The sequence below is a fragment of the Salvia splendens genome, chromosome 2, assembly GCF_004379255.2.
Source record: "Salvia splendens isolate huo1 chromosome 2, SspV2, whole genome shotgun sequence".
Lineage (NCBI taxonomy): Eukaryota > Viridiplantae > Streptophyta > Magnoliopsida > Lamiales > Lamiaceae > Salvia > Salvia splendens.
Genome location: NC_056033.1, coordinates 40,146,589 through 40,157,182, shown reverse-complemented (window position 1 = coordinate 40,157,182; position 10,594 = coordinate 40,146,589). Strand labels below are relative to the sequence as shown.

At 33.3% G+C, this 10,594-nt stretch overlaps 2 protein-coding genes across 2 annotated transcripts; both read left to right on the top strand.

Moving 5' to 3' along the window:
- Positions 1 to 2,257: 2,257 nt before the first annotated feature.
- On the top strand, positions 2,258 to 4,174 carry LOC121766372 (60S ribosomal protein L15-like). Its single transcript, XM_042162662.1, has 4 exons — positions 2,258 to 2,345; positions 2,424 to 2,590; positions 3,344 to 3,541; positions 3,750 to 4,174. The coding sequence occupies exons 1-4, from the start codon at positions 2,342 to 2,344 to the stop codon at positions 3,993 to 3,995; spliced, it is 615 nt and encodes a 204-aa protein (XP_042018596.1). The 5' UTR covers positions 2,258 to 2,341; the 3' UTR covers positions 3,996 to 4,174.
- A 2,513-nt stretch (positions 4,175 to 6,687) lies between these two features.
- On the top strand, positions 6,688 to 8,111 carry LOC121769643. The gene has a single exon (XM_042166421.1). It carries the CDS (start codon positions 7,211 to 7,213, stop codon positions 7,970 to 7,972), a length of 762 nt encoding a protein of 253 aa, XP_042022355.1. The 5' UTR covers positions 6,688 to 7,210; the 3' UTR covers positions 7,973 to 8,111.
- Positions 8,112 to 10,594: the final 2,483 nt, after the last annotated feature.

Here is a 10,594-nt window from a genome sequence, read left to right as displayed (position 1 = left end):
GGGGCTCCTCTACGACATGAACTCCCCTTTGAAATGTGTAGTCAAAGTGCGATAGAAAATACGTGCAAAATTACCTTCTCTAGCACATGTGGAGCCACCACTAAATCTAAATCAAATATAACAATTAAACCTTGTACCGGTTGAATAATAGAACGGCAATTAATAAATACTGCAGACGTCCCTCTTATCATAGATATCCAATGAGACTATTACTCTCCACCACCAAATTTTAGATATCGAAGGCTCGAGCAAACGGACGTTAAATCCTACAACAAAAATTGTCTTTCCAAATTTGATCTATCGAAATACCAATTGAATGATTATAATAGCCACATTCTTTTTAATTAATTGAAGCAGATTTGTAAATTTGTAGCACCTCCATCCATATATGTGTAGATATACCCAATGAGGCAATGAGGCAATGATTTTATTTTATTCATATGTCTATTTTAATAAATAAATTAGTAAAAGTAGAATCAAACAATTAAATGGAACTGAGTTTATTTTTTTGTATAAGAATTAAGACAATATGCTTACCATAACAAATACGAGGTGTTACATATAATTAAGAATCTCATCGAGTCAATCCGATTGGAATCAGACTATCATATTATTCTCGTACATGTCATTCAGTTTGCAAATTTATTTGACTATAAATTTTCGACTATAACCATATATTTTTTATTCGGCCAATTCGAATTAACCCATAAATATCACAATTTGAATTGACGTCCACATACATAATACTTTAGTGGAGTAGTAGTGGAGTAGTACTACTTAAAAAAACCTCCATTGTAATAAAATTAAAATGAATAATCTATAAAACTTCAACAAACCCAAGTTGGTTATAAAAAGGGAGGAATTAAAAGTCCAAACCTCCATTGTAGAGTAGCACTAGCACTTAAAAAAATCCTCCATTGTAATAAAATTAAAAGGAATGATCAAAAAAATTTCGACAAACCCAGGTTGGTTTTAAAAAGGTAGGAATCAAAAGTCTAAACCTAAACAAACGATAAGCGCAGTTGGTAAAATGGCTACCTACTCCCACGACTCAAATGTTTTACTATTTGCAAATTTAATCCTTTCAACACGTGATTCAATTAATATTTGAGACCGTCCACTGCGGGTCTCGCCGGCGTCTCGCGTCCCGTCCCGGAGAGACGGGACCCTGGCACGACGCGTTGCAGCTCGTCGCAGTGGGGCCCTCAAATAGTGGTCAAATAGTAGTTAAGGGACGGTATAGAGCCAGCGTAGTGGATGACCTGATAGTACTATTAATTTTCAATTGCAATTGATCATTGGATATGGAACTAACAAGTTTTCGGTTTCTAAACGTTAGAAAAAATAGAATAAAAATTCATTGAAGGTTCACGTGAGATAGATGATATGTTTTTTTAATACAAGAGAAATGCGGCGCATCGAGCAAAACAGTCGATAAATCATGACATTTTAAAGCTTAAGAATAAAAGTTTATGAAAATCCCATGTAGAAATGAGAACATATGTGGGGAGCCAAATGCATTCGTTGACGTTGCCATCGTACTAATATACTGGTTTACAAATGGTGGAGCGATTAATTTTAAATTATGGACAACTAGACTTAGCGAAAATATATGGAGTATATCACAAAGTAAAAGGTAATTAAAGGCATAGGCATAGTCTTTTGAAAACATAATCCACTATCATAGCATCATGTTCTAACGCGATGCACAAAAGCGAATTCCTTTTATTTTTAAATTTGCTAAATGAGTCATCAATTTATAATGTTCTAATACTTGTTTATTAATGCAATACTGGACACGTCTACCTTCCTGGAAATTGTCGACTAGCACAATTTATGACGATGGTTGTTTACCTTCGTAAATTTTATGTTTATTATCTCTTTATTACTTATTATCCTTGCATAGTTTCATTACTTATTTTTTATTTTAGTCCGTCTCCTTGTCAAGTGCATTTATCATCAAAGCGCCGTAATCATGTAATTCATGAATTCGTCACACTCCAACAAGGTCAACCAATATATAATAATCGGATAAAGATGAATCGAAAATGAAATGACTTATGCTCGATCCAAGGCAGTGAATCACCTTACTCTTCTTTGCATTAAAATTCTGTTGTAGATGTTGATTGGCACAAGTAAACCGGTTTACGGTTTAGGGTTTAGGTGGTAGTGCATAGAAAGTCCATTGGATCCAAATAAAGTTCAATTTTCCAATCTCATACCAATTCGGCCCAAGTAGTGCGAGAGGCCCAAATAATCTAATCTGAAACCCTAGATCGCTCCCAAAATGCCATACATATAATTCTCTCTCACTTGGCTCCCCATCTCTCGGCAGACAACCATGGGTGAGTTTCCTCCGCCGCCTGAATTAACTTCCATTTTCCGACGAGTTTTCCCTTACCATTTGGTTTCTCATGTTGTAGGTGCTTACACGTATGTGTCGGAGCTATGGAAGAAGAAGCAATCCGATGTGATGCGGTTCCTGCTTAGGGTTCGCTGCTGGGAGTATCGCCAGCTTCCCGCTGTTGTGCGCGTTACTCGCCCGACCCGCCCCGACAAGGCCCGCCGCCTTGGCTACAAGGCCAAGCAGGTAATTTTTTTGTTGTCAATAGCAATAATCATTTGCACCGACTGTTTGTTTGTAGGTGAGAAAGTCGTATTTTTTATGCGTGGATTAGGTTTATCTATTGATCGTTGTTGTCTATTGCCTAAATGATTTATCTTGTTTGGGGGAAAATGAGGAAATGTTTTATTTGGTTTTTGGATTGTCTATAAGGTTGATTCTCGGTGTACATTGTTGCTCCTGGTGATGTTAATGGTTGATACCGTTTCGGGTTATTCGTTGGTATGTTTAGATTCGTAGTATACGATTTGACTGATTTTGTAAGTCATATGGTTTTGCAATGAACATGTAGAACACTTTAGTTTGCAAACATTTAATAATCATCACAAACTCACATCTGATGTGTCTGTTCTCTTGTAATATTTTGAGTTTAAAAAGAAACAATATTTAATGTCTTCAGTAGTATAAAATCACATACCCTTATTCCCATGTTTCATATGTATACACTTGCAGCTTAAATGATACATTATCATGTGAAGTATATATTGTTATTTAATTCTAGTATGCCATCTATTGAGTTTCATCACTGATTTATTAATTTGCATATTTCATCACTGATTTGTTAATTTGCATATTTCATCACTGATTTGTTAATTTGCATATTTCATCACTGATTTGTTAATTTGCATATTTCATCACTGATTTGTTAATTTGCATACTGTTACTTTTAATTTATGATGTTTTGTGAATTGAGATTGATCAATGGATTTTATCACATAGGGATATGTCATCTACCGAGTTCGTATTAGAAGAGGTGGAAGGAAGAGGCCAGTCTCCAAGGGTATAGTCTATGGAAAGCCCACCAACCAGGGAGTTACCCAGCTTAAGTTCCAACGCAGCAAGCGATCTGTTGCTGAGGAACGTGCTGGGCGGAAATTGGGTGGTCTTAGGGTTTTGAGTTCTTACTGGATCAACGAGGTTTGAATCTCTTTTTCTTCACTTCTGATCACAGTATTATTCTTTTGTACTTGTGTCCTTAAAATTCACAAAGCCTAGTCACTGCATAGACGTTCATTAAGATCAATGCCAAATGACTTGAATAATTGAATATTGTTTTGAAATATGTACTGTATTTATTATGCAAAGTTTATCCCTTCATTTACCTGAATGTTTCATGTGATTGCAGGACTCAACCTACAAGTACTTTGAAGTCATATTGATTGACCCAGCTCACACCACTATTCGCAATGACCCAAGGATCAACTGGATCTGCAACCCAGTCCACAAACACAGAGAGCTCCGAGGACTCACTTCTGCTGGAAAGAAGTTCAGGGGTCTCAGAGGCAGAGGTCACTTGCACCACAAGGCACGCCCATCAAGGAGGGCCACATGGAAGAAAAACCAGACCCTATCCCTCCGTCGTTACCGCTGATCTTGAAGTCAATTTCTTTCAGTGTAACAAGTTTAAGTCTGGTCCTTGTGTTACTAGTTGTTTTTGTGACAATCTTGAAGAAGTTTTGTGTCATCTGTTGAACAACATGCTTTCCTTGTTGATTTCAAGACATCATTATTTTCATATTAAACCTTTATCCAGTGACAGTTTAATTCAAATATTTGGCGTTTGATAGATCTATTGCTTGGAAGTTGAAAGTATGTCATATAGATATATTGTAAAAGTAGGTAATAAAATTGGTGTGATTGCTATTTATTCCCCAGTATGGTCATCTCGTAGTATTTAATTTGCTTTCTTGTTTAGTTACTGTCCTTCACTTTTGCAAACATATAGTTAAAGTTGAGAATGCAATTTAGTCGAGTGAAAGGGAGGTGAAGATGATTACCTGGCGCTAATCCTAATGATAAATGGATAATTATCCACATTTTATAGCGTCAGATAAAATTAAATTTGTCGTCAATTATACCTTACGTCTATGGTCTATACATTATTTTACTTTAATTATTATTTACTGATTTCTGATCTAGATGTCATTACCATTTATTAAACGTGCTGCCTGGTCCCATTTTATGGCGTAATTTGTTTGAACATCTCAGTTTATTAATAATATAAATTTAGCTATTATTTGTCTTCATAGAATTCTAGTATTAAGTTTTATTGTTGAATTGCATGTGCGTTGCATATGTGAACTCGAAAATTGAAAAAAGTGATCGACTCCAATAGAGATTAAAGTGGCGACTGGAGTAAGTTAAAACATAACGTTTGGATTCATATCTAAGACTTTTAAAAGGGAAAACTATTTAATCATAGTAAGTTCGGTTTAAATACAAAACATATTTATAATTTAAAAGTGATGTAACGAATAAAATAATAATTTGAGTTAGCTATAGTGGGAACGTAATTTATAAAGAAAATACTTTACGCTTTCAAGTTTAAATTAGTTTTTTTTCTTTTGTTTTCTTAAAAGGGATCAAGGGTTTTTCATTTACTTCATGGATACGATGACTCAAACTTGCGCTTCATTGTCAAGATTAAAATTTATATTAGTGCATATTTTAACATAATTAATGCAATCAAATTTGAACTTATACATTGTACAAATTCCGTGTTTCATTTTGTTTTTGAATGGTTTGTTGAAAATATATCATTTCCTCAAATTTAACGAGTTGGTATTTGAAAAACAATGTAACTAATAAGTTCGTACGTATTATTTTGACGGTTTATACAATTCATATTAACTAATTATTACAACGAGTAAGAAAAAGAAAGAAAATTGAAAAATCAACCTAGTACGTAATTACTTGCATTTCAAACCAAAACCGTGTTGATAAAGTATATGTATTTTGAAGATAAGTAAGGTTAGACTAATAGAGCAGGTATCCGATTCGACGTGTCCCATCGTGCTCACGTTTATCTATTTAATTTAATTAAATAGATACTAATAAACATTCAACATAAGATACTGTAATTTCCCTAATATAAATTTAAATTACAAATGCCCCCCAACTATATGTAGGGATGTGAGTGGCTGGGTTTGTTTTATTTACTTATAATTTTTTCTAAATAAATTTAATTTACATTAAGGATAATAAATTAATAATTCAACAAAAAAACAGTTCTATTTCCATTTATAAATACTATCCCACCCCATAAAACTCTTAATATAACAATTTACTTACTCTTTCTTTACTCATAATATACTCTCTTCACCCGGGAGAAGATGTCGCCCTTATGGATGATACAAAATTGTACTAGAAGAAGACGTTGTTTAGCATGTAGATAGATAAAAAGTAGCTCAATATAAGTAAAATATTATTAGAATAATATTGAACAGGAGAAAATAAAATTGGATATATTAATAATTATTTATTCTCTTTTAAAAATGGAAAATGTGGACATCTTTATGGTATGAAAATAGAGTAGTAGTTTTTCAATTATTACTAACAATATGGTTAAGGTAAAATTCTTTCACAACTCTTTATTAAAACTCATTCCACACTCTTGAGGATAGTCTTTATTTGGTGGATGGATAGAGTACTACTACAATTTTGGACTATATCTATAATTTAGTTACATTTTTATTTTTAATTAGGACATTTTAATCTTTTACTCTCTTCTTCTCAAGCTAACTGATAGAAATTCATGGGTTCCATCCTAAAACCAATTGGTGATAGGAGGAGAGGCCCATGAGACTTATATAGTGGATTAAGCTATTTGTGTACACCGATGTGAGATATTTTTTATATTCATTTTATGTTTCAATTGTCAACACTAACGAATCATATTATTTTGTGCCCATAGAAAAATTAGTCATTTTGCAAAGTTAACTATGTTAATCTCTCATTCGGAGTATTTTATGTTAATCTCTTATATGCATTTATCTACTTTATTCTCTTTTTATCAAATAGACTAAATATCATTTTCTTAATTTTCATAAACAATATAAATTCCTCATCAAGTAACTCATCACACACTATTTTTTTAATGAGAAATTCATTAACTAGATTGAGACAAAGATAGTAACATAAATGCATTTGTTTTTCAATCTATAATTTTACACATAAAATTATTACTAGTACTATAAAAATCATAATATTTTAAGTTGTGGCACACCACACATACCATCGTCCTAATTTTTCTGAAAAAGCAATATAGTAAGTTATGAATATAGTAGTTTCAATTTGCTTATATCACAACAGATTAAATTTATACAGAATGATCTCAGGAATGAAGATACAGTAACGTGGCTAGTAATATTACCGGAAAGACCCTGGCCAAGTTCAAACATTGCGCTAAGGGCATCCGCAGTGGTGCGGATGTCCCGGCGGAATTCCCCGCGGAATTCCCAAAAACACCTCATGCCACGTCATAAGGACTTCCCACTGCACTGCCACGTCATACGGACTTCCCACTGCACAGTGACGGAATTCCCCTGCGAAATTTCCATGTAAAAAAAATCACAAATTCACAAATTCTCAATTCCCACAAAAAGTCAATCCTTTAGAAATAGAAGCTTCCATACAATCGTAGATTCAGCCATAGATAAACAAATATTTGTCTGACCAATTCGCCCTTCTTCATCAAGTCTCCTCCCACGCATATATACCCCTTATTTCCTCAATTTGAATTCAAAGTTTCAAACAGCCCCCAAAATATTTTTCAAATCATCAAAATTCAGCAAAACAAATTCTCAGATGTTCATTTGCGGAAGTGGAAGTTTCAGCAATCAGGATGACGAACCCTACCTCAGCCCCTGCTCCACCCCCAAGCGATCGCGCCGGAGCACCAGCTTCTGCAAACTCATGTCAAGAGACAGCGCCTCCAAAAATCCCTACGCCGATCGAGGCCTCGACAAATTCTACGCTCTCTTAGCAGATCTCGACGATAAGAAACAGAAGATCTACACGCAGAAAGGCTCCGAGCACATTTCCTTCGTCCGATTCGTCTACGATAACGACTCCGACAGCGTTAAACCGATCGTAATCAAAGTCAAGGACAGATCTCCCCTAAAATCGGCGAAGAATTTCACCGATCAACGCAGCTTCAAGAGCTCCAACGACGCCTCGCCGCCGCCGCCGTCACCGGAACCGGAGGCGAAGATCGAGAAAACGATGAAGAAGAAGAGATCGCTGAGATGCAAGGGGAATTTAAAGCTGGAGGATCTGAAACGTCCCCAGTTATTTTTCCCGGTGATGGTGGTGCTGATTCTGGTGTTTCTGGCGATCTACGGAAGGTCGTTCGCGATCCTGTGCACGTCGATTGTGTGGTATTTGGCTCCGACGATCGCCGGAGGGAGCAGCGGGGCGGCGGTGGGAGGTGAGAGAAAGCCGAAGAGGAAGAAGGAGTATGTGAGGAAAAGGAGCGAGAAGATGGCGGTTGTGCATAGTGAGGAGGGACCTTCCTCACCAAAAAGTGTGATCAATGGACTTCAGCATGATCGTAAGAGCAGTTGGTGACTTTATTATTGTTATTTTTTTTATCATTTGTGAGAGTCGATCGAAGAGTATTCGACTTTTCTTGAGTGTGGTTGATGTAAATAATTCTTTTCTTTTTTTATTTATTTGTTTGGAACATAAGTTATCTTAAACTGGAAAATGTTGCATGGTGTATTTTACAATGAAACATTTAAAAAATTTAACTCATATAGTATAAGTAAAATTGCAAGTAATATACTCTTGTAAAAATTAATCGGGAAATTGGTCTCTAAAACCATAAATTTTGCCTAAAATTTGCTATTTCCCACGAACTTTAAAATTAGTTATATAATATTACAAACTTTGCACTTTGTTTGGTATTTCCCATGGCATGTCTATTACTATATTTTACTAACTTACAAGACTTTTTTTTATCATACTTGACTCAATTAAATTAATGTAGTTTTCAACGTAACTTTTTATCCTACATGTTATGTACTTAAAAAGTGGTTTAAAGTATCATAAAACGTATCACGTCTGCCTATGTAAAATAAGATTTTGATAAAAATATCTTATTTGAGTGAGCTTGGGAAATACCAAACAAAATACAAATTTTGTGATATTATAGACAAATTTCAAAGTTCATGACAAATACTAAATTTTAAGCAAATTTCATAGTTTAGAAACCAATATCCCAAATTAATCCAACATTAGTGCATTTGTATTTTAGAATCATACTAATATGAGTTCGAATGTTTCTCAATCTAACATTGGTTCATTTGTTGATTTGTATATTCATTAGTCAAATGTTTCGATCTGATTTAGAAGATCTTAAAATTTGTTGGTTTTATGACATTTCAAAGAAATAGTCCAATTCTCCTAAATAAAAAAAACTATAAATAGTCCAAGTAATATTTTTTTTCTAGAGAGTCCTAGTTATTTAGATATATTCCCATGTAGGGTAGTGATAAAATGCAAATTCATATATTGTATAAACTTCAAACTATAATCTGGACCGTTAAAAAATATCAACAGATGACAAAATAGTAGCAACAGAAAATGTCAACACAATGTCAACACATCATCAACCGTTGACATTGTGTTGACATTTTTGTTGCTACTATTTTGTCATCTGTTGACATTTTCTAACGGTCCAGATCATAGTTTGAAGTTTGTACAATCTTAGAGTTTGTATTTAATCATATATATATATATATATATATATATAGGGTTTTGATCCATGCAAAACCATTCTTAATACAAAAATGCAGAACCTAGTATACAAAAGTCATTTTTAGGTCATTGTAAGCTTATTTTTACGTCATTATAGTAAGGATGACATGAAATGATCTTAACATGACCTCAAACCCAAAGTTTATAATATGACCTAAAACTGCTTTACAATGACCCTCCGTGTTTTTGTTTAATTATTGACCATTGGATTGTCAAATCTCATGGTCAGGATTTGGTCTGGATTTTGTATTGAGATCAAGTTTTGTTTTTGATCCATGGAAAACCATTCTTAATACAAAAATGCAGAACCAAGCATACAAAAGTAATTTTTAGGTCATTGTAAGCTTATTTTTACGTCATTATAGTAAGGATGACATGAAATGATCTTAACATGACCTCAAACCCAAAGTTTATAATATGACCTAAAACTGCTTTCCTCTATATATATATATATAAGCATTACTCACAATACCTAATGTATTTATTAACCGTAGTTGTTGGTTTATTCATTTAATTAATTTAAAACGCCTATCACTGTTTTTAAAATATTAATACATCGGCAAGACATCCTCCTAATTTTTTTTGTTTATTGTTTTCTTAGTTAATTACAATCTTATTGTATTTAATTCCTCAAAATTAACTTGGTATTGAAATTAAACTACCTCAAAACTAATTTTATTAGGGAGAAAAATTAAAACTCATAAATCAAGAATAATCTTATATAATATCCAAAATTGACTATATAATTATATACTACTATTATCTATTTAATGTACTAAAACTTATAAAACTTAATTTTATCTAACTTATCAAATCGAATGTAATAAATATGGTATTGAAAAATACAGTATACTATATATGAAGCTACCCAACAGTCAATATGGTCCATATATTTTAATTAGACAATACTAATTAAGATAATAATAATAAAATTAGTAATTCACAACCGATAACAATTAAGTACTGAGACCCCTATTTTGTTTATTGCTAGTAGATATGGCGGCTGGAATATTAAATAGTTAGGTGGAGTAACTTGCAAGCTATCAACTGCCACCGATTATTGTTTTTCAAATTTTTAGTTATAGTACTGCGAATTATAGGAATATTTAAAATACCACGTCAATAATGTAAGATAATCCTTATTTAAGTAATAGGTCTACTATAGTATACTACTCCTACTATTTAATATTGAACTCAGTATACTATACTATTGCAGTAGTATTAAACAATTCTTCGTGAGGCCTCAAGAGAATTTTTTTTTTCTAAAAACATACTACTAATATAATTTCTGAAGGCCGATGGAGGAGGGTGAGAGAAGGAATAAATTTTGGTAGGAGTATATGATTTTGTTAGGTTGTACGTATTTGTACGATGTAAATGATCAATAAGATGGAGTAGTAAAATTTACAAGCGGAATATTACTAACAAATT